We start from the raw sequence: 24,404 nt of genomic DNA, 5'->3' as shown, positions 1-24,404 counted from the left end.
TCGACTTAGTTTTAAAAACCTCCACAGTGCAGGTCTGCCTAATATCTTGAGGGAGGCTGTTCCACAGAAACTGGGCACGAAAGGTAAAAGCTCTCCAACTGTCTTTTTTCTGGCTCTAGGAACCTTTAGAAGGCCAGAGTCCTGAGATCGGAGCGCACGAGATGGAACATAAAGGTGTAAAAGGTCGGAGAGGTATGAAGGTGCCGATCCATTTAGAGCCGCGTAGGTGAGCAGCAGGACCTTAAAATCTGCTCGAACCTGACGAGGTAGCCAGTGATCTCAGAACAGGGTAATGTGCTCAAATTTCCCAGTTCTTGTTAAAATGCAAGCAGCTGCATTTTGCAACATCTGTAGATCTCTGAATCTTTTCTTTGCTGTGCACGAGGAACAATGTGTTCTAGAACAATGTGTTCTACGACAAAGGAACAGACTGACCATGAAATAATTGCTGTGCAGAGAAATATTGTTGACTTGCATGTGACCCTGTATCTAAACCATGTGTCTGAAAGTACTATGAGGAAAAGCTGAGGGGCCTGGCTCTCATCTTCCTCTCAGATTATAAGAGTGAGAGTGTTCTTGCAAGAATGAACAAAAAGCTTTTCCATCAGTCTGACAGTGACGTAGTTCCTCCTGCAAAGTGCAGGATGCAATGAGCAGCAGCACTGTATACAGAAGTATTAGCCTAAGCTTATGCTAGCACAACCTCGCCCAGAGCAAGGAGGGCTAGAGGGGCCGCCAAACCACAGGCGTAGACCCTCCAAATATGTGGAATGATTAAAAAAGAAAATACATCAAATGCATGTTTTTAAACTGACAGTGTGTAAATTGCTAAGACTATAAACCTCTTTTTGAGGAACTTGCTCCTTGGTTGAACATTATGACCACAGGCCCTGTTCCTGCTGTGTAACTCCTCAAGTCTGAACACAAACTGTATTGAAATCACGTTTCAGCTGAACGTGTTCTGAATACAAATGTAGAGATGCAGATAAAGAAAAATAACAAAACTAATACCTACGTTTTGTGACAGAACAACAACTAAAGAGGTGCAGTTCTCATCAAGTGCAGCTGATGAACGGGCAGTGCGACGATGCGGTTCGAGGGCAGTTGCCTGCTTTGTCTAAGGCATAGGTGTCAAACTCTGGCCCGCGGGCCAAATTTGGCCCGCAGCCTAATTACATTTGTCCCGCGAAGCCATACCAAATTACTATTAGAGCTGGCCCACTGGTATTATACAGCTAATATATATATTGTTTAGTATTAAGCTCGGCTTGTTCCATATTCAGTTTTTCAGCAAAACGTGTCCATAAGAAAAGATTCATTCTTATATCTGGAGGAATAAATATATTTCAATAAATATTAACGTTAGCCCGCGACTTTGTTCCAGTTTTGAATTTTGGCCCACTGTGTGTTTGAGTTTGACACCCCTGCTCTAATGTGTAGTCAACCAAGGATGGGATCCAAACATGTCTTTGTAAGGGAGGAAAACTTTGTGCGGCCTCCTTCTTGAAACTGCTTCATCCTGTGTTCACAGCGTGTTGCAGTTTACTCAGCAGTGTTATCCTGTAGTTACAAGGCCCTTTGATTGCATTTGAACACAATACTTACAATGTCAGGTCACAAGACATTTTAAATACTTTGCTGCCTTAAAATAAAACTTATAGAAAAAAGCAATGAACCTATTCTGGCATTTCATTCTAGAAAGGTTACATTTATGTATTTGCAGTTTCCTTCCCACAGTCTTTTCTTATGAACATGTATAATGTTCTTTTATTATGTGCATGTCTTTATTGTTGTATGTTTTCTCTGCACAGCTCTGTGTTGGACAAAAAGATGTCCACCTCAGACGGTTTGGAGCCATGGTGCGCTGTCCATGTCTTAACGGATCATTCTGAGTATTCGAACATTTTCATGGTTTTTATGGGGAACTTTTCATTTTGATAAATTACCACCCACTGCATTTCCATGGCATACAGCTCCATTCATTGTGCTGTACTATGGATGCATGCTACACTGGGATGCTAGTGTTTGTGGAGTGATGATGGGTTTCCTCAGGTGTAGCTTGTGGTTACTCATTCGTGACGGGACAGTCCGTCCTTTCAGGCAACAGGTTGCAGTTTGTTGCTGCAAAGGTTGTAACAGTGAAAGAAATCAACAATGCAGTTCTTTGTGTTCATTTTATTAAAAGGTTTTTTTTCTATTTATAATATACGACAAATAATCGGACATGTCTACTTTTATATTCATTATCAATCCTCGACAACTTTAAGTGTAGTACATTTAACACAAAAATGGTTGGTGCATGAAAAATTCATCTGTAGAGGCTGCAAGTAAAACTCAGGGATGCAGCTGTTTTGTTCCTGCAACATGTGGCTGCCTCTAAATCGTCGATATAACTGCTGTTCTTTAACTGAATGCACATCTTACATTTAACATTTCAATACCTCAAGCTTAACATTTGCCATTTATGGACCAAAACGTGTGATATTTACAGAACAGTACCAGAGCAATGCAGGAAATGTGCTGGTATGACGAGTATTGTCAGGGCCGCGCAGGAGAGATCGTTTTGAAGTTTTGGTGCAGCCCTTGTCGTGGGAACAAGAACCACGTGTTTTTGGCACAGGTATCATCTTCCATCCTAGAGGGGAGTGCAGCTTTACATTTGAGCAATACGTAAACAACATCTTGTCTTTGTTTTTTGCATATGTGTGTTATGTGTCCCTCCCTTAGGAATGCCAAGCATACTGCTATTTCCTTCCCTCTGTTTGACAATGCCAGGAGGGACGACGTTTTACAAAAGGAGTGAGAGACAGAGGGAAACTCTCTAGATCACGAGGCGGCATCAGTAGTCGTAAGCTGCAAGAAAGAAACAGAAGGACGGTTATCCAACTCGCCGTCTGGCAGAGTCTACGAGGAAGAGGAGCATGCGATCCACTTCGTGAAGAGAGGTTCATATCCAGACGGGCATGCAATCACACCAAGGTGGTCTTACTTTCTATTGTGAGGATGCAGGTACTTGCTGCCGTGCCTCTGCTGTTCACGGCCTTGCACATGTACTCTCCCTCGTCCTCGGGGAAGGTCTCCGGCAGGTAGAGGCAGTATGTCTCTCCTCTCTCTATGTACTGATAGTCCTCACAATCTTGAAGCACCTCTCCCTCAAACCACCAGGTCACCTCTGGCTTTGGTTCCCCGGTGATCTTTACGGTGAACCGAACTGGCTCAGAATCTACCACCGACTGGTTTTTGAGGGGCTTTTTAAACCACGGGGCCCCTGACCTGGCGTGATCCTCCTCATCTTCATAAGCCGCAGAGCCGTTAATGATGCTGCCCTCGTCCTCCACGTCGTCATCCTTCTGCAAACAGAGGACAAAACAATCACAAAAAGTTGTTCGTTTGTTATCTCGGTGCAGTTTGTCATGAAAATGGAAGATTTACTTTTTGGAGCGCGGCATCAATCTCCTGCTGCTCAAACTGCATCCTCTGCAGTTTCTGCTCCTCTATCCTCCTCCGTTCCTCCTCCTCTCTTGCTTTGGCCATCTGCTCAAAGCGGGCTCGCATGTCCACTTTCTGTTTGAACGGTGACTCTTCGGCCCTCGCTGGAGTCGTTTCCTGGTCCTCATCCTCCGGAAAAAACAAAAACTTGTAATACATGCTGCCGAGATCATCTTCCATTGATATGAAAAAAAACCACATGTGCTATAAAGTGCTCTTACCTCCTGGAACCGCTCAGCTTCTCTCTCCTTAATTTCATCATCGATGGCCTTCCTCTTGGCTCTCTCCGTCTCGATCTTCTTCTGAATCTCCTCCTCAGTCAGCTGCTTGATCTTCTCAAACTTGGACTTGAGGCTTTTGGCCTGAATGGAGCCGGTTCTCTTGAGCTTAGTGAGCTCTTCGTACTCTTTGCTTACAACATCCGAGCTTTCATTTATTTCTTCCTGTAACGATATGTGGAACACAACTTTAAACATTTAGTCACATTTTTCTGTAAAACACGCTGTCGACTCGACTGGCTGCTGTCTGATATTTTCAGCTGTTCGAGACTGACCTCGCCCATCTCTTGTCTGAGTTGTTCGAATTCCTGCTTCTCTTGCTCCATTTTCTTTTTGCGCTCCTCTGCCTTGCGTCTCCTCTCAGCTTCCTCCTTCTCTTTCAGCAGCTCTTCAAAGTTGATCTCCAGTTTCCTGGGGTGCAGGGCTTCCTGAGACTCGCTCTTTACCATCCCTTCGTCCTCATCTAGTACCTAAACACACAAGCACCCACAAAAGTGTTTCAGTATTTTAATGTTTAATGAAATCCTGCAGCAGTAACATCTTCAATTTGCAAAAGCAAGTGCAAATCTAAAGCATTACAAACATTAGATAAACAGCTGCATGCAAAAAAAACAAGATGCATCGTCTGGAGGCCACTGTGTCCTTGTATGTGTAGGGAACACATTGATAATAAGACTCTTGGAGTAAAAATAATTTATACTATATCTGAAACTGAAAATCTCTTACTGTTTCATCTCCAAATGCAGACTTTTCCTGATCCAGACCAGGGCTCTTGAAGAAATAATTGAGACAAGGAAACAGCAGTGCAGTTGTAGCCCATCATTACTGATGTGCAGCATGAATCTATTACAGGCAACACTTCTGCAGGGTCACTTAAAGAAGGTGTTGGCTTAATCCACTGATGCTGAATGAAACTGTGTTTGATTGTTTTACAAATATCGTAAAACTGCTTTTCATGCATGTTTTCCTGCTCTGTAACAAGAGAGCTGAGCAGCAAAGCAGCAGCAAATCAACTTGAGGCTTTAACAGCACAAAAAAGCAGTAACACATTAGTGATCAGTCCAATACATGCAGACTGTGCAACGCTTTTGTCACCAAGTGATGGACGTTTACCATGCTCTTGCGGGCCTCAGCAAACAGCCTCTTTTCCTCCTCCAGTCTCCTCTTAGCCTCCTCCTCTGCCCTTTTCTGCTCTTCCTCTCTCCTCTGGCGTTCCAGCTCCTCAAAGCTGACACATATCTTCCCAGGCTCACTGCCCTCCAGGTTCAGCAAGGCCATCAGCACCTCGTCATCCTCGTCTACAAGCTGAGTGAAAACCCAACGGTGCAAAGACCACATTAATGTCTGCCTGGTTTTAAAAAGCAGTTGATCTCACCGCCTGTACACACAGTAAAGGCAGCTCTGCACAGAAAGCTCGATAATTATCCAGACTAGTTTGTTTCACTAACCAGGCCAACCAGCTGCTGACTAGAGTGTAACGTTCAGTTGGCAGATGATCGCTTCCTCACGCACAAAAGTTCAATCTACACTTTTAAGGCAAACAAATTCATTGATATAATCAACAGATATGTATCCACTCTGAGAGAAAGGTTTTGTATTAAATGCAGATTTAATATTGACCATGCTTTTCCTGGCTTCAGCAAAAGCTCTTCTCTCCTCCTCCATCCGTCTCTTGGCCTCTTCCTCTGCTTTCTTGCGCTCTTCCTCTACCCTTTGTCTCTCCAGCTCTTCAAAGCTCAGTCTCAGTTTTCCTGGGCGAAACTCCTCCTTGTCTTCCTGTCCTGTGCTTTCCTCGTCTTCTTCCTGATGGGACACAAACATATCGCAAACGTGATTAGGCCATCTTCACAACACAAAAGTGATTTGGAAGCGCAAACACAAATCCCCTAAAGTTGTTTTTATGAGATGTTAATCCCAGGAGGACTTCTGAAATATTTTCACATGGCTCGTGATTTATATCTTGCTTGAAGTAACTGTACACTGGAAGATGCTGGCAGTCAGAAGGAAGGTTGTTATATCCGTCTGTAGATATGTATGTGTGGTTTCTCTGGTACCGCCCTAAGCTTGCATAGAGGAGGGTTGCAAAGCGACATGCAGATGTACAGCAACTATGGGAATGCTAAAGCTGCTGAAGCGCACTTGTTGCCTTCATGAGATCTGCCAGTGAATCGCACATGTACAAAAGCTATGCTTGCTGTTTTGCAGTCATGTGTACCATTCCCAGCCTGGCCTCCTCAAAAGCTTTCTTCTCCTCTAGCAGGCGGCGTTTGGCTTCCTCCTCCGCTTGCTTCCTCCTCTGCTCCTGCCTTTCTTTCTCCAGCTCCTCAAAGGTCAGTTTCAGCTTTCCAGGAGTGACTTGAACCTTATCGGAAGCTTTCTCCTCTTCATCCTAAAGCAAAAGAAAGCAAGAAAGCAGACCTGTGGCTGTAAAACACAATATCTCCTGTTAACACTGCGTTCACATTGACATCTTCATTTACCTGTTGATTAACTGAGCGTCTCTTCACTTCCCGGAAGGAGCGCTTGTTTTCGTCGTAGCGTCTTTTTTTCTCCTCTTCTGCCTTCCTTTTTAGCTCCTCCTCTCGATTCTTCTCCATGTCTTCAAAATTCACTTTGATTTTGCCGGGAGGTCGTGACGGCTTCGCCGGGACCACACGCACCAGGATTGTGTCATCTCCTTCCTAAAAAGTTAAAACAGCCGATAATCACGGTCTAGAGAATTCACAACAACAATATCATCACAGTTTATATTAAAGCAAATGTGACGAGTCAGATATGATATTATTATTACTATTATGTGTGTTGTCTGCAGCACTGAGAGAGCAAACCTCCCACGTTCACTGGGACTGTGTGTGGGTAGGGAGCGACTCTGCAGTTCGCAGTAGGTCAGTGTACGGGTGTCAGTCTAAGATAGCAGCAGTCGTAGCAGGGAAGGCTCGAGCTAATTCTGTCTGTGGGAGGTGTGGGAAACAGCTGCCAGTCATCTGCTGTGTACACCTGGCAGCTCTGTTCCAGCTGTTTCCAGATCAGTGCATTCCTATATGTGAACAGGCTCTTTTTAATGGTGTGATCTGAAGCGTCATTGTCTTATGTGGTCAACGAGGCACAAAGGAAACGGTTAAAGCAGCAGTCAGGGGTCAGAGTAGCTTTTTAGACACGCTTTGAAGAAACTGATTTGACTTCATGATCTGATCTTTACCATAATCAGGGTCCCAGATACACGTAATTGTGTAACGTAACGTACAAAGTACAATGGAATCTGTTCACTGGTACAGATTCAGCGAGATATTTGAATAAGCAAAAGTTATTGTTTCAAGTTTGAGGAGAAAACATCTTTTGGGTTTGTTTTTTTCCGATTGTGTTTCAGTGAAAGCAACAGTGTTACGCTCCTGCTCTTTCAGGCTCAGTGTTATTAGTGATGACTAAGGCAGAGCTTTGCAGCCACATTCAAAGTTTCACACTGAACAGGATCCATATAAAAGCCCCATTTTCAGACAGCATTGTGAACCTTATTGCTTTGCTACAGCAGCAGAATCAGGTCAAAGAAGTAGTGCACTGCTGCTTGTAATTGCCTATTTGGCACGAGATCACTGACGTAACCATTTCCAAGAACTGCACCGTCTGAATGTATAAGAAGCCTGAAAGTGGACTAATTGGAAATCTCCATCTGATTTAGCTTGAATCGTTTTCCTGCATAGTGAGGTTAAATGTGTGCCAGCAGTTCACAGACTGGTCATGTTAGCAATGCTACTGGTGGATTCAGACCTACATCCAGTCTGTGCCAACTCTTTGGACCTCAAATGCCCATTACAACTCATCCGAGAGGCAGCTGAGGATTAACCATTACAGTGGTAACCACACTGGTTCATCGCAGCCTCTCAAACACCAAAACACACTTTGTTTTTGCTTGAGCCCAGGTTCACTGACCTCAGCGGCTTTTTGAGCCAGTTCTTTCTGGATTTTGGCTTTCTCCAGCTTATCCTGGGCCTCCCTCTTCTTCCTCTCTTCCTCCATCCTCTTCCTCTCCTCCTCCTGTCTTTGTTTTTCCATTTCTGCAAACTTCCCCTTCACGCTACCTGAGGATTTCACAAAGCGAGACACAAGCCTTAAGCCTCGTCTTCCTCCTGGATAGTCATCGCTCATTACCATCCCTTACCTTTGATTTTGGGGACGTAAGATTTTTCCACCTTCGCTGGCTTCACCTCCTCTTCCTCATCACTGGAAGCAAGCAGTTCTTTTATCTGTGATCGAGCAGATAGAAAGTGTGACGAGGTGAGGTTACGGTTTAGCTGGGATCATCTCCTTTGCCACTCAGGAGCCATGCTGGTCCCAGCAAGAACACGAGCCTAATCCCTGCTAATAGCAGGGTCATGTGGCTTGCAGCAGGCCTCTGATTGGCCCGTCGTGTTGTTGAACAGATAGGGGATGAGTGCAGGTGTCCGAGCCTGGCCAGCTACAGCACAGCAGTACACAGGAAGGGCGTTTTGTCTGAGTGCCTGATAATCACACAACACCGTATCACTGCCTGTATTTCACTGCAGTCGAGTAGGAAGAAAAGCTGAACCCTGGAATTCTTGATCTCTGACCTTCTCAGTGGGACTGATGTCTGCTTTTTTCTAATGGATTAATGACGTTTTGGTGATATATTAAATCAATTTAAAGCAATTTACCATCGTGGACTAATCTGATTAGTTGATCACTGGATTCAGACGTTTCGGGCATCGTTCATGCTGCTTCACTATCACGTGACCCGCTGGATATTTGACATATGGTGAATTCTGAATTTAAAGTAGTGGTGAGAAAGTTGTTCAGTGCACGACTGTTTCAGTGCATATTAATATGGTTAAAGATGGCTTTTTACAAAAGGTCACTTTAACAACAAGCACAGGCCAGTTTGACTGAACATGGGCTCATATCTACAACGTTTAGCAGGTTAATACATGAGATGTGACAGATGTGACAGATGTGTCGGTGCAGTGTAAAAATCGAGTTCTCTCACAAACCGCAGTCTCTGTCACGGCGCCATGCCTCATCATGCCATGCAGATCACAGTGGGAGGTTAGTGGGGTTATCAGCCTTTGACCTGCTGCTTCCTGCGATGCCACTCTCTCTCCTTGATGTATTGCTCCTTCCTCTTCTGCTGCTCCTCCCTGTTCCTCTGCCTGCTGCGCTCCTCCCTGGCCTTCTGCATGGACTCAAATTTGCTCGTCACGTTCTCCTTGTCTTTGTTGAGCTTTGGCACGTAGCTTCTTGCCACCAGCTTTCTGGATCTGAGGAGTTTCTGTGGTTTAACAGTCGAAAAATGATGAGTTCGTTGATGTAACTGTGGGAAAAAATGGTACCAGAAATGTAAAGATGCTGCCAGTGTTTTCCATCTCACCTCTTTTTTGAATGCCACATCAGAAATGTTCTGGTCTTCATTTGTTTCAGGCTCTTCCTCCTCCTCGTCCTCCTCCTTCTGTGAAACACCATTAACATCTCCCGAGCTCTCGTTTCGCCCTTTCTTTTCTTTGTGCTCCAAGCCGTTCACGTGTGTCTTGTCGGTCTCATTGCTCGCCGTTTCATTCCTGCCACGAGGTTTCTGATCTTCTGTGGATGCTCTCTCACCTCTACCCTCGACGTCATTGGCTGTCACATCGCTTTCTTTATCTTCCACGTCGTGGGCATCTACAGCTGCCACCTCAGTCATGTTTGTACCACAGTGACAGGCCGACAAACACACTCTGTTTAAAGTTCTTCACCTGCAAAGCACACAAGTCACGGTTCAAACACTGATGACCAGCCAACCTTGCTTTTTTATTCCACCAAACGTGTTTTTAAGAATCTGCTGTTAAACACACAAAGACACAACTCACTCATCACAGCAGAATAAAAGCTTAAAACTAAACTGACAGATACATGCTGAGTTTGTTAACCTTTGCCATGTAGTGCCGCACATAAGTGCTCCCTTTGGCCGACAACATGGCAGACTACATTAATTTTACATGATTAAAATCCTAATTTTAAAGTTTTTTTTTATTAATCTGTGTTTTGAATCAATCATTTTAATGCCATTTCTATCTTTGCCTAATTTGATTTTCCATCCTTTAGCTGAATATCAGCGTAGCACTTTACTGTCGTTTTGCTACATTTCACAGTTACTGTCTGTCTGCACTGTCACATTTTTACCACTGCAAACAGAGCTGTTACTCAGTATCTGGAGAAAGAGTGCAATGGAAGCTTGCCGGCCCCTATTTATAGCCCACTTGTGGCTCTAGGGCATGTGATCGTGACTATTTCTGATGACTGATAGGCAGTTGGACACAGCTCGAGCTGGCACCCACATGTCGCCCCACAGACCCTCGACAAAATGGCCAAACTGAGAGCAGGACAACTGGATGAATGAGAGCTGTTTGGACTGTTAGTCACCCCACACTAAAACTGTTGCTGTGTATCAGCGTCCCCAAATACCTTTCAGACTCAGATATGAAGATCTCACTGTGACCCGGCACAGCTAATCAGAAGCTCTGCCATTGAACCAACAGTCAACGCACTGAGGCGGATCACTGTAGGCCTCACAGGTGGGTTCAGCCCGACTTCAGAAGTATTCGAAGCACTTTTACATTATAGCAGAGAGTGGCTAATTGAAGCAATTATAGTTATCAATTTTAGGCCTACAACACACTGCTGGAGCCAGGGTAGGTTGTAGCTTGATTTAGGGACGGCTGATTTGATTTTCCACCCTCGTTTTAAGAGGTGAATGCCAAAGTCAGACAGTGACAGTGTTTGTTGCCCTTTGTGGATCTTCACGCCATATTCTGACTGTTTAAATTCCAATTTAGAGGGATTTTGAAAGAAATCCATTATAACTCTATTGCTGCTGATAAATAAAAAGAACCTGCTTTGTAATAAATACTCTCAATATTTAAACAATCGCTAGTGTGATTTCTGTGCACAGCTGGCAAAATCATGCCATAAAAGCCTGATTCTAACCTCAGTCACGTTTAAAACTATTATTAAGCAGTGAAGCTAGAGCGACACCAATGAGCATGGCTAAACCCGCAGTAACCAAAGAGCTGGTTAATCCTAATTCAGGGTGTAGGTAAATAATCTAAAACCACACACTTTGGTCTTTTCCAATCCCCCTCGTGCTACAGAATTATGAAACCAGACTTTACCTCTTCAGTGCTTTCGTCCTCCTGCTTTGATTGATTTTCTTTCTTATTCCTCTGGGAAGCCACAAAACCTAAAGTGAGACCAAGCGGAACAATGCGAGGAGTGACCGCTTCCACCCACTCGACTGGCTTCTGGTTGCTGGTTGCCTGTTGGTGAGCAGTTTCCTTAAAAGTACCGTTACTTTCTACCGGACACTGCATTCCGCGCGCGCCTGCTGCAGGTTCAGCTGTTCAGCCCCGCACGCGCTCCCACACACATGCACGCGCACCGGCGCACGGCCCTATCCCGGTCATTTATTCACAGCTCGAAGCCTTTGTTTTTAATAAAATAAATACAGTAATTGTTTTGGAGGATTTCTGGCTGCAGACTCAGCGTTACTTTTGTCAGATTATTATTTATGTATTTATGAAAAGATCGTTACAAAAGTGTAATTAGCGAGCTAATTATTGCTGATTTTATACCAATAACAACAGATGGATAGGTTATCATTTTTGGTTTTTATTAATTTGTCTGATTAACGTTTTTGTTTTGTTTTTAGAATGAACAAAATGAGCATCATCATCATCATCATCATCATTATTATTGTTGTTGTTGTTGTTGTTGTTAACCAAGGACGCACTGCTGAGATAAGAGCAGCTCGTTTGGACTGTTTGGTAGAACTGGAGTCTAAATGCAGACAGATTATAATTATCTGCTCGTTATCCAGTTCAGCGCAGATTCAGGACTTATCAGTTCAGAGGGACAGCAGCTTGCCCTTTCCTTTTTTCTAAAATGACCTAGATGTTGCTGTCAGTATGCTATGCAGTGACAGTTGGTGCTGACATTGTTGTGCCAACACAAATCCAGTTGTTCAGTGTGTCACATGCGCTCAGGAACCAGGCATCTGTTTAACTTATCTTAAGTCAAATAACTGAATAACAGCTCCACGGTAGTGCTGATAAGCCTTCTTCTTTAAACTGAGGTGACAAAGTGTTTCTCTCACTGTAGATGGATGTAAATAGAAACCTGGCTGCAGACAGCCCGCTCTAATGCCCCCATGCACAGCTGCTGACTCACTGACCACACAGGCATCCGGCAGAAAGTGCACAAAGTTAAGTCCCCATTCAAGCACTCCAGGGCCCGTATCCCTAAGGATTCTGAGAATCCTCTCAGAGAGCTCCTAACTTAACCTAAAAATTCCTTGCCAGGAGTTTTAGCTTAGAAGTGATTCCAGAACATTTTCAGTGAACTCTGAGCAAGGAATGGATGGAAAATCCTATCTTAGTGAGGAGGTGTGGTTGACCCCGTTGCTAGGTATGAGTCATCATTTCAAAAGCCGTTATTGGTTGATCCTACAAGTTTGATGGAAATGAGCTTTTGGTGATAATGAGCAAAGGATGTACCCTCAAATCAATAAACATAATTATACACTCTAATCTTATGCTGACTGTAATTGTAAATAATATTTCACATTCAAGAAAATATCTGGAAAATGAATAGTAAGCTGTAGGGGTTATAGCCATTAGAATCTAAAATATGTGAAAACTTAAACTCATTACACCCTGTTCAAATAATGATTCGTGTCTTATTTGCTCATATAAATATCCTAGCTGGCATATTTTGTACTTTCACTCCCATATGGACCCTGTTGAAAACAAGATGGCCTATCTCAAGAGGCTGTCCTTAATGAAGTAGAAATCACAACGTTACAAGTCCAGTGTGGTCTTAACGAGGGTAACACGGCTCAGCTTTTAGCAATGTCTGTGATTGCAGACCCAAGTCATCACTGCTGCATTGTTGCATTTTCCCGGTTGCCAAATACCTCGGGGTTGTGATTACTTTCGTCTCCGGTGTAATAGCGTTGTAGCGTCGAGTTGGTGAAGTAATTGCATCTCTAAGGAGATCCACCACAAACATGATTCCTGCACGATCCAATCTGTAGCGTCTCAATAATTCCCTGTCATCCAGTGTTTGCAGGACATCTCTCCTGCCTCTTCTGTTGGCCATTTTGTGCAGCTGCTTAGGGGAACTCCTAAGCCACTAAAAGTCCTCTTCCCTGCTCTTAGCAGATCTTGCCTTAGGAGCCCTTTTAAGCGTTAGGAATCTTGAGGAATAGCTTTTATATTAACTGGGATTGTCGTGTCACTTTTAGGGGAAATTCTAAGAAAACGTCATGACTCTGAGAATTTTCTTAGAATTTGGCCGCTAGGAGCCACTTTTTGCACAAAGATTCTTTAGGGATACGGGCCCAGGAATGTTGCAGACAGTTTTTGAGAGGCTGCGCACAAAAGGCTCTGCTGATCATGCTGCTCATTTGTCAAAGCTTTGGTCATATCTACTTTTTGGACATGCCAAAAATGTAGGAAAGCTTCATGATTCTAGCAATTACACTGTGACTATGTGAGAGGTGTTGATATTTTGGACCCCCCCCTCCCAAACTGAAGAGCTAAAACTCGGGCTAGTGTTGCACTTCTAAGTGAAACATGAGAGTCACAGTGCCTCTGGAAAAGAAAGAAAGCTCGAGGAGTCCTTTGAGGAAACAACATTAAGACTAAGCTGTTGTGTTAACTCGTTCGGTGCACACAATTCATCAAAAGTGCACAGTGTAGATAATAAACACAGAGAGTTTGCCAAGGTCACTACACGTCTTCAAGCAGGCATCGAACTTTGGATTGTTGTATCTGCGTCTCGACTTTGACTGATGTTTGCATTTGAATGATCACATGAACTTCCTGCCCAGATTAAAGCATTAGCTGGTCAGGGGTACTGTTCAGTGAGCTCTCGGGGCACTGGGGTCGTGGTCCTCCTCTGTTTCCGAGTCCGGTGGGGTATTAGGGACAACAAGGGGACTGCTTTAAATAGCACCACAGCTGTGGAAACTAATCAGCACTGCAAGGACAGCTAACCTGAGTCAGACTGGGCCTTAGCATCAGCTGCTGCAGCACAACAACTCAGACTCCCCTGTGGATATTTCATGGTGGTACAGCCCGCGCCCCCACGCTGAAACCCTTGTAAAGTGGCTCACCGGGTCAAAACTGTGGCCATGTGCTGCTGAATGGACACACCTGTCCACACCTCTAGCAAAGGTACACATAACTTATGAGCAAATTTCAAACCACATAACCAAGCAGTCAATAGAAAAGGCCGGCGCTACGTGACACGCTCATGAGCTCAGCAAAAGGAAAAAAAACTCATCAAATCTTTTATGTCTCTTTTCATTTAAGTCACTTATAAACAGGCTGATTCACACAAGCAGGACTTGGACCAGTTAAAACACATTTCAGCGACCCTCTGATTCTTCCATCCACGCCTCATATAAAATATATTCCTGACACTTGGTCATGATGAAGCTCAGCCATGTCGGACTGTGAAGCAATCCTTCCTCCTGAGCAGACAGGCCAGTCCAGTGGCATGCAATCATGATACAAAGTTGTGCTTTGGAAACAGTTAAAAGGCAAATGGAAAGTAACAAAGTGTGATCATGAGCAACAGCCTGCTCGGGCCCAGAGCAGTACTAATCTGCAGGTTGAGCTGGATGATTGCATTTTTAGAAGAAATTGCTGTGTTCTGGCCAGACTTGGCAATGCACTGTAGTACATGAACTCTGTGATGCCTCTGCCTTTTCTCCAGCCTACATAGTTAAATGTAATCAAATTAGGTGGTCCGGAAAGAACAGAACAACCCTTCATCAGCTGAGACATGAACAGATGTTTGTGCTGTTTTCAGAAGAACAAGCAGACTGTTGTTCAGCTCGTGCCCCCGTGTGTCTAAATCAAAATAATCAGAATGAATGCTTGTTAGCATCCGTGTTTGTTTTGTTGTTGTTTTTTTTAACAGTTTCTCTCTTGAACTACATTATAACTAATTTGGGTTAATGTTACATACAAACATGAGATCAATGTGGTTTTATTTGGCTCTTCTGTGTTAAAGTAGGGACTTAGAACATTTCCGTAATAATGATTCAAAACAGCCCAAAGTTAAAATATTCCAGTTATCTGATAACAGGCACTGGCTTCCACTCTGCACCACTGGCTTGGTGACAGCCCTCCGAGGGACGGTTATTATGGTACTACCCATGACTGGACACAATATTAACAAGGACAGATTTATATGTAATCGTGCATCAGTCAGCAGCTGGTCTCATGGCCCGGGGCTTGTGTACATTTATTACCTGAAATCATGAGGAAAGCTGGTTTATCCTCCTGTGCTGTTAAACAAATTAAACCTTGTGTACATTTTTCTTTTCCGGACCTTCATCGAGGCGCCTTCCTGTCAGCGTGGATGCAGAATATGAGCGTCTCTCACTGCCCCCTAGTGGAAACAAAGGGAAAATACCTGTAACAGTCCTGACCGTAAAATGAAAGGCAAGAAATATATCATGTGAGCTGGTGACTAATTATAAATATTCATTATTCTGCACTTGATGTCTTTATGCTTCAGTTTAAAGGTTGTTCAACGACCTGAGCAAACTAAGAAACTCATTATGATGTGTTGACCTGAAGCCCCTTCATTAAAAGCCTGTGTGTATGTGTTTGCATTGATGTCGTCGGTTTGTGTCACTGTGGCTGAACCAGTTATTAAGTAACAAAACACGTTACTTCACTTTAGAATCAGAGCCTTTCAGTCTCACTGAAATGTGAAATTAAGTGATTTTATGGAGAGAACATTAAGATTTTCTTTGACTGTTGCTGAATTTTGGGTTTTTTTGTTACTTTATTTGAGCTTTGAATACTAACACCCTTGTTTCTTTTATTTCCATAATGTTGTGAAACATGTGTCTACAGGTGTGTTTATGCTTTATTGGTAGTGCTGTAAGAAAGTCAAACATTAATCATAAACAGTGGATTTCAGACTGTGGGCTGGGCGCTGCTGGGCACAGAGCCAGTGGACGTGTGGGTGTGGACTAGTGGAAATATCGATTGAAAATAAGTTAAATGAATGTGATGTTTGTTGTCATAAAATGATGACAAATATATGTGTGTGTGTGTGCGTGTGTGTGATTTTTGTAGAAAAAAGTACAATTTTCTTATACCCCACCTACCTTTATTTCACTAAAATGTGACATCTGACATGTTTTCAGCTTCCAGAGTTAAAGTATCTTCTTCTTTTGGGTTCCAACACATCAACCCTCTGCCTGCTCTGCTTCAGTACATCCATGAATCTTCTCTGTGGTCTTTCTCTTTTCCTGCTGCCTGGCAGCTCCATATTCAAGATCCTTTCTCCAACGTATCCATTGTCCCTCCTCTGTCCCTCCACATGTCCAGACCATCTCAGCTTTTCCTTTCTCATTTTGTCTCCAAGCTGGTCATCCTGAGCTTCCACTCTGATGTACTCATTTCTAATCTTGTCCGTTCTGGTCCCTCAGGCCAAAAATCTTTAACTCTGCCACCTCCAGCTCCTTCTTCTGTCTTGTTGTCAGTGCTGCCATCTCTGAACTATACATCATAGAAGGTCTCACTAAACCTTCTGGGCATGAGCTGATGGCTGGATATTCTAATAGAGAGCAGAAGTCACGATTCCATCAATTACAGTGTGCAGTCGTCCAGGTCCTGAAGCAGCAAAGCAGCTCAGACCATCATACTAACAGACTAGCTACGATGGTCTGTTTATGAAAAACCTTCCAAAAAGCTCAGTTTTTGTCTCGTCAGTCCGCAGATTATTTTTCCAAGAGTCTTGGGGATCATCAAGATGTTTTTTTTTGGAAAATGTGAGATGAGCCTTTGTCTTCTTTTTGGTTAATAGTGGCTCTTTCCGTTTTTGCCCACTCTGTCTTCCTTATTGTTGAATCATCAACACTAACAATAACTTAACAGGTGAGGCCTGCAGTTCTTAGACATTGTTTTAGCCCTGTGTGGAAAGCTTTTTGACACAGGGCCAGGTAGGTTTGGATGGCTTTTTTTCCCGTAATAATTTAAACTGTCTATTGTTATTTGCCTGAGTGTGACGAATATGCAAAAAATAAAAATAAAAAGATAGAATCTATTTATATATCTGTATGAAAATGTGTGTGTGTGCGTGTGCGTGTGCGTGTGCGTGCGTGTGTGTGTGTGTGTGTGTGTGTCGGGGGGGACTGGCTCAGTATTTACAGGAAATACATTGTTATTCACAAGCATTTGTGCCCCTGTGCCGAGACAAAATACTGAAAGCAGTTTAGCGCGCACGCTCCACACATGCGCACTATTGACAGCGCCCATCACGTCGAATAAACAACTTCCTGGTCCGGGAAAATCTGACATTATCGCGATAGACGGGCTGATCTGTTAGTACTTCTGCACTTCAGCGGCACGGGCCTGACGCTGGAATGCAAAAGCATAAGTTATTTAGCCCAAACAAAGAACCGGGAAACGTCGGCGCACCTTTTCAGAAGTATCACAGCTATCCCTCGGGACTCCGCTACAGCCCGAGACATGAAGGGGACTCTTAACGTGTGGTAAGAGCCATGGAGCCGTTTTAGTGGCTAACGTTGGCTGGCTTTAGCATAGTTAGCTAGCTAATCCATCAACACCCGGGCTTGTGACAGCAGCTGACCAGCCAGCCGGACCGAGCTAGGGTTAGCATTAGCATATTTAGCTGACAGGCTGTTGAATTAAGTTAGCCTGGTTTAAACGCATTGTTGGTTTAGGGGTTTATGACGCTGCGTTAGTGACAGGTGACATCGGAGCGTCTTCCAGGAGTGGCAGGATTGTCTTTTAGGGTGCACAGGTGCGGTTGTTTATGTGAGTGATGTACGGAGGCTAATTGATGCTGATAACTAGCCTGCTAGCTAGCATTGGTATGTCGTCGTTGCTTGGTGCAACAGTATGGCAAACAAACAACAGACTGACAGCCACCTCCTTACTTAGCACGCGTGTGCTAATGGGAATAAATGGCACAATAATCCATGTTTTCGTTTCGTCTGTGTCTTCCATTCACGGATTAACTGTATTCGGTTAAATAAGCAACATGACATGCCGCACAGTGACTGTTTAATTGATACGTGCGTTAAGATTACTGCTGACACATAGGGTGTGTGACTGTCATTTGGCAGGCCGACAGTCCTGATGGGATCATTGCAGGAATTTCCACGTTCAATTATTTGTTTGCTTTGTTTGTCATCAGGGGATGAGACGAGATCGGTTATTTCGACATTTGCAGCTCTGGGCTCGTTGACTCTCTGTTTTGGCTCAGGATGGCGCAGGGAGGCTCTCAGCTCGACTACCACATCCTGCAGGACCTCAAGCAGCGTTTCCCAGAGATCCCAGAGGGGGTAGTGTCACAGTGCCTTCTGCAGGTACATATTGAAAGCTGCTATTTGGATTGAGACTTGTTATAATATATGTATTAGTGCATCATGTGTTTGCACTAATTCTTGCATCGTAAAAACACTGCAGAAGATATTTATGATCAGAACATGATACCTATTAATCACACTCCTTTCTGCCTCAGAACAACAATAACCTGGATCTCTGCTGCCATCTGCTGGCTCAGGAGAGTAACAGATACCTGTATGGTGATTTCCATCCCAGTCCAGAGGAGGGGCGGCTGAACCGAAATCACATGCTACACATTAGCTTGGGCTACCCAGGTTCAGATGCAAGCAAATCAAATGGAGGAGCAGGAGGAGTAGGGCGCTCCCTAGTGCACAGCACCAGTGACAGTCACATCGATCCGCAGCGACCCAACTACCCCGAACCGCTGTCAGCCCCTGCCGCCATGGCTCCTTCCCCTGGATACAATCCTTTTTTCATGAATGATCAGAGCCGCTCGGCCAGTACTCCCACCCCTCCACCCACAATGCCAGGCATGTCTCCCACATACTCTTCTGTTTCACATTACACCATGAACCCTATAACAGTCACTCTTTCGCAAAGCATACCCAACGTCCCACAAGCTCTGCAGATCCCTCCTGGACACTACGCAAACAACACCAACCCAAGCCTGTACATTCGACCCTCGCCATCTCAAAGCCCGCAGCCAGCACCCTGGTCCTCCTCAGGTGCACCTGTCTATCAACATCAGCAGTCCCCTTACAGCACTCCCACATACGGCTCACCTTACAGCTCCCCACAGCATCAGGTCCAGGCGCAGCCCCAACCGCAACCCCAGCTGCAACCCCAGCTGCAGCCCCAGCACCAGCAGTATGTCTTCCTCCCTATTAGCTCCCCAACTCTTCCCAGCATGCCCTACCATCACCAGCAGCCGCCCCAGCAACAGCCTCCTGTTTACAGGCCGTACCAAACAAAGAACCTCCTTAAGAACCAGATAGAGATTACTCTGGAGGGTCCGCGGCCTCGCAGCAATTCACCTGTGCACACTCCTCACCCCCAGGGACAACTTTACATGTCTACCAGTTCTTCGCCCAGCTCCCCTTCGAGGGGCATTGCAATGAGTGCAGGTCCGCAGTCGTACCACCCTGGGGTGTACATGCAGGGAAGACCTCGGCCCGCCTCGTCCCCTCAACCGGGGCAGTCAGCCTATACGTTCAAAATCAAAGTGTCCCCAGGAGGCCAGGCTCAGAGGCCCCCGAGCTCACCACCCGTCACTGAAGCCGAGCCTATTCTCAACATAGTAGACCAAGGGGCGCACAACGCCGCCCCTGCACCCATCCTGCCCATCTCCGCTCTACCGGGGACTATCACCAGTCAGTTTCAGCCAATGCCCAGACGTTCCAGCTCGGGCTCTGATGACTATGCCTACACGCAAGGTAAGGGCTTCTTGTTTTGGTTTGTCCATCAAAATCTTATATTTCAATATTCATATCATTTTATATATGTTATGCTTTGCAATACTTAAGATCTCGCCTGTCATGGGTTTATTAAGCAGCGTGACAACTTCTGCTGCTCATTGTTTGGACAGTGTGGTTGCAGCTGCACCTTCAGCCTTGTGATATTTTTTTACTGCTTTGTGCTTGATTGTCATCTTTAAGTATGTTTGGTTGTCTGCGTGTTGTGATGAGAAAAGGTGATTGTCAGCCTTTTTCTTTTCTTTTTTTAATTTAAGGCTGCATGTTGGTCTTTTGCACGTGTTAAGTACACATGACACTGCTTTCATGTGATTGTAGTCTTCCCCACGCCCTCTACCTGCACCACTTTCAGGCTTATAGCAGATTGGAGTCGCAGCAGAGCATTGCAGCTTTTCTTTTCTTTTTAAAAAAAGCCTTTTTGTGTTTGGTGCGTTTCCCTTCAGCTCTCCTGCTCCACCAGCGGGCGAGGATGGAGCGTCTGATGAAGGAGCTGCGGCTGGAGCAGCAGAAACTCGAGCAGCTGAAGGGTGACGTCAACAACATGGAATACGATGCCCTTCAAAGACGCTTCCGACGAGTCAACTCCACCAGTCTTATCCCCCGAGTAAGGCCTGAACGTGTGCTTGTCTTACATGTCAGTCTTTGTGTGCTGCTTCACTGACCAAAGCTATAAAGGCAAGCTGTGAAATGATCACTGATTTTATTGATTATTATTTTATTCACTGGGAACTGCTTGATTATTCTCCCAAGACCTTCGTGGCTGCTGCTTACCTTGCAGAGTTTTCACTTGACTTCATTTTCGTTGATGTGCTGAAGGACTTGTCTGTGCATGTTTGTCCTGTTTGTGCAGTATTATCTAATCTCACCCGCTGCACACGCCTCACCGGTCCAACACCTGCAGTGAATGGCTTTTTGTGGTGTTAAGGTATATTGCCACCACTTTGTGGTGATATGTTGCCTGTAAAAACACCATATTTAAGGAGTATTAGAAAATCACTGAGACGGTCAAGCTGGTGTTAAGACTGGTTTGATTTCGCTGCTAATACATATGAAAGTGGAGTGCGAGTGTGGGAGTGGGCTAATCAGACCGGCTCGTGTGCTTACTGTCTGCAGCCTGAGGAGATGACCCGACTACGCAGTCAGAACCGACAGCTTCAAATTGATATTGACTGTACACTGAAGGAAACAGATCTACTGCAGTCTAGAGGTATGTACGCATCACTCGCACACAAATGCATTCCCACACAAAGCTTTGAAGTGTCTCTGATTTATTTGAAAGCACTGATCTTGAAAGAGCCGAGGCCTGAAGCAGACGGTGTCGGGTCCAGAATGATGGACGAGTATCCGCTGCAGCGCATGCAGATGCAGGCTTGTGAAATGACTGGCCGGTGCGTTGCAGGCCTCGGGCTGATCTGTGCTCGACCTCCACTCTGGGCCCTGCGTAGTATTTCGCTGGCACATGATTCTTGTTGATTCTGCAGTTGAAACACTTGGCCTACAACACAGCGTGTGGACATTAGTTCCAATCCTTTATCTGTTTAGCAGGAGTGATGATGATGATGGAAGCAGCACACTCTCAGGGACCGTTTCCTTCAGGATTCATTTGGCTGTGTTCGTCTGACCCTCTGCTTTGCAAGATGTGCTGCAGAGAGCAGCCCCACAACTCGATGCTGCCACAACACACTCCATGGCACATTGTGTGTCTGTGGATGTGACATAAATGTTGGCCTGTGCGATCAGACGTTTCGTTCAACAGGATGGCAGCAAATCACAGTGCTCGTGTTCACCTGTGCCAGCACCGTTAGGAGTCTGATACCTAATTTTCTAACAAAGACAAGATTATCAGTGCCGTTAATTCAAGATAAGCTCGTGTGCCTGTGAGATGTGGCCTCATGTTGTTCATGTCACATCGTGAGATTCTTGTTGTCCTGAAATGGTAGCTGTTAAAGGTAAAATTAATTTGACAACACGCAAACATTTTACATAAAACTTGTTTACAACTTTCTTCTACAAACTCGAGGACTTTGCTTACAGAGAAAATCCAACAGTTATTTAAGTAAACATCTCACCAGCCTGATAAAAGCAATCACAACATGTGTGAATGTGTCATTAATCTGTAATCTATTATTTCAGTTCAAACAATCGTTGTGAAGCCTGCTTGTTTGTTGTTTAACGATTCTGTGTGTGTCTGTTTTTCTTTGCTTCAATTTAATATAAAAATCTTTGAGAAAAAATATTTTCCTATAGATGATAAAACACTTAATTATTTGTCATCAAACAGTTAAAGCAACAATTACTTGATGCTCCCAAAGTAGGATAAGACGTTTCAAGTAGGCCTGCACGATGCTCGTCTTCTTCCAGGTGTTTGATTGGCCGACAAGTTGTTGAGTAAACTGAGTCTTTGTGACAGCTGCCTCTGTCTGTCGTTGCCTGTTGGGATAGTTCTGGCTGAAACAGGCTCTCTTTAAAACAAACTAAAGCTTTCTGTCTGATCTCTGCAGGGAAGTTTGACCCCAAAGCAATGAACAACTTTTATGACAATATTCAGCCTGGTCCTGTGGTGCCACCCACATCTGGAAAGAAAGGTAAGCACTTCTGCAGAAGTCAGAGACATTTTAATATTTTACCAAGGTGCAGATTTGAGGCTTCATTCAGATCTTTGTCTCACTTTGGTCTTAATTCTTACTGTTTGGTCTGTTCATGCTGACAGCTGTGAAATTAAATGACACAGAGCTTTTTATAAAGTGCTGCAGATGCATAAAAATGTGTCCGTTTAAACATGTGGTTGCTCGGCAGCATCGTGATGCGATAGGTGTGTAATTCAACTATAAACGAGTTTTTGTTGCCTTAAGATTAAAACAAAAGTCTTTTATAAAAAAGGATTTTAGGAAGATAAACGTTAAAATCAGGTCAGTTTAGGTTACTTAGTTGCTAGGCAACGTGTCGACATTATATCAGACTCAACTGAACTTTAGTGGATAAAAATCTGATTTCACTGTTGTGAAATTAAAATGCTGTGTAGCTTTTCTAAGGTGCTGTGGTGGCCCCACAGCTTACACGATCGCCTCACTGAAACCCTTTCGAGCATCTGGAGTTAAAGTTGGCCAAAACAAACATGCGGCACTTCCCACACTACCCACCCAAAAGTAGAACTGGCTGTAGTGCAGGACATCCACTAATTGGAAAGTTGGTGGTTTCTTAGCTTCTCCAGTTTGATAGCAGACACTGATCCCAGAGCTGCTTCACTCACATTCGATAAAATGATAGTTTAGCGTAGACAAAAGGAGTAGAGTAGGAAGGTGCTGTATGAGAAGCAGTTCATCTAGCATCATAATATCTGATGTAGAGAAAAACCTTCAGGGCCAGACGATGCACCTGTTGCTCAGCTGCTGAGTGTAGCAGGACCTCGGACAGAGATGTAAGATTCGCTCTGCGGTTTAGTAAATGCATGTTTCTGTCAGGTTTCACCCTTGGGCGATCGTGGCTCAAGAGTTGGGAGTTCGCCTTGTAATCGGACAGTTGCCGGTTCGAGCCCCGGCTTGGACAGTCTCGGTCGTTGTGTCCTTGGGCGAGACACTTCACCCGTTGCCTACTGGTGGTGGTCAGAGGGCCCGGTGGCGCCAGTGTCCGGCAGCCTCGCCTCTGTCAGTGCGCCCCAGGGTGGCTGTGGCTACGATGTAGCTGCCATCACCAGTGTGTGAATGTGTGTGTGAATGGGTGGATGACTGGATGTGTAAAGCGCTTTGGGGTCCTTAGGGACTAGAAAAGCGCTATATAAATACAGGCCATTTACCATTTTTACCATTTGAATGATTACCTGCATTCGTTTTAATGCAGCTCTGAGTTGCAGCCTTTCATTACTGATGCGCATGTTTTACCACGTGAATGAGCTTCTTTCTTTTTGTCAGAAGGGACACAGGCCTCGAAGCGGGTGCCCCAGACGGACGAGGACTTTGAAGGCGCCCAGTGGAACTGTGAAAGCTGCACCTTCCTCAACCACCCTGCACTAAACCGCTGTGAACAGTGCGAGATGCCACGCTACACCTGAGCTTACGCACTGTGCTGTATCTCCACTCCTGCCTCATCCCTTGCAAATCCCTGGATACTATAAGCCCCGCCCCTCTACAGTCTGCAGAATCTGTGTAGAGGTCTCATCCCATCAATCAGTATACGTCCCCTCCTACCTGCTGAGGAAGAGCCACTTATCCCTCTCGTCCTGCTCTGGTCCCCTACTCCTGTGCACTTTGACCTTTGTTTTCTTTGATGGATAATGACCACGGAGGGCTGGAGCTTCCGGCGGCAGACATGTAAGAGCATACTGCGGCTCAGACGGCGGGCGCAGCAGGCTTCAGAGATGTCAGAGCGCTTTAAGGATTGAGGAGGAGGAGCTGTGGTTTACCTGGCGACCATTCCATGCAGAACTAATGACTGCCCTGTTTACACTGTGCCCATTCCCGAAGTACAAATGGAGACACTTGTTTTATCCAGGACCTCCAGCTCCCCCATTCTGACAGTGGAACAATGAAAGCAATGAGTATATAAGTTGTGACTAATGCGAAATGTAGACTTTACACTGTATCTGGCTCTGTATGAGAGCTCACTGAAAGAACACTAAAGACACTTGCATACGAGTATGTTCCTGGTACTTTTATGCATATTATTACCACCCTGTATTATGTGTTCAACAGATGTTGATTTCCTGTGCAAATGCCTCAACTTGCTGTACTTAATAAAAGAGCTGATTCTATGTGACTTGATCCTGCGCAGGTGCAGAGTTTCTC

At 44.8% G+C, this 24,404-nt stretch overlaps 2 protein-coding genes across 4 annotated transcripts; one reads left to right on the top strand and one right to left on the bottom strand.

The window, feature by feature from the left end:
* Window positions 1-2,162: 2,162 nt before the first annotated feature.
* On the bottom strand, window positions 2,163-11,092 carry nexn (nexilin (F actin binding protein)). Of its 3 annotated transcripts, XM_085264799.1 has the most exons (15): window positions 10,925-11,091; window positions 9,148-9,508; window positions 8,851-9,048; window positions 7,924-8,008; window positions 7,695-7,843; window positions 6,248-6,448; window positions 5,983-6,156; window positions 5,388-5,570; window positions 4,881-5,072; window positions 4,494-4,538; window positions 4,043-4,237; window positions 3,711-3,932; window positions 3,433-3,618; window positions 2,990-3,350; window positions 2,163-2,853 (listed from the first exon to the last, which is right to left on the bottom strand). In XM_085264799.1, exons 2-15 carry the CDS (start codon window positions 9,454-9,456, stop codon window positions 2,840-2,842), a joined length of 2,514 nt encoding a protein of 837 aa, XP_085120925.1. In that variant the 5' UTR covers window positions 9,457-9,508; window positions 10,925-11,091; the 3' UTR covers window positions 2,163-2,839. The 3 variants fall into 3 exon arrangements, with proteins under 3 accessions (XP_085120925.1, XP_085120924.1, XP_085120926.1); XM_085264798.1 differs by having other exon boundaries at window positions 2,163-3,350; window positions 10,925-11,092; XM_085264800.1 differs by lacking the exon at window positions 4,494-4,538 and having other exon boundaries at window positions 2,163-3,350.
* Window positions 11,093-17,073: 5,981 nt separating this feature from the next.
* tab3 (TGF-beta activated kinase 1 (MAP3K7) binding protein 3) lies at window positions 17,074-24,380 on the top strand. Its single transcript, XM_085264470.1, has 7 exons — window positions 17,074-17,331; window positions 18,000-18,171; window positions 18,327-19,584; window positions 20,067-20,227; window positions 20,737-20,830; window positions 22,125-22,208; window positions 23,532-24,380. Exons 2-7 carry the CDS (start codon window positions 18,070-18,072, stop codon window positions 23,669-23,671), a joined length of 1,839 nt encoding a protein of 612 aa, XP_085120596.1. The 5' UTR covers window positions 17,074-17,331; window positions 18,000-18,069; the 3' UTR covers window positions 23,672-24,380.
* The last annotated feature ends 24 nt before the right edge of the window (window positions 24,381-24,404 follow it).

The sequence above is a fragment of the Mchenga conophoros genome, linkage group LG23 (genome assembly GCF_057382185.1).
Source record: "Mchenga conophoros isolate Kocher_MC1m ecotype Shallow Benthic linkage group LG23, M_conophoros_male_GT1.1, whole genome shotgun sequence".
NCBI classification, from domain to species: domain Eukaryota; kingdom Metazoa; phylum Chordata; class Actinopteri; order Cichliformes; family Cichlidae; genus Mchenga; species Mchenga conophoros.
The sequence above is the reverse complement of the archived record's forward strand: the minus strand, read 5'-3'. Positions and strand labels throughout refer to the sequence as shown.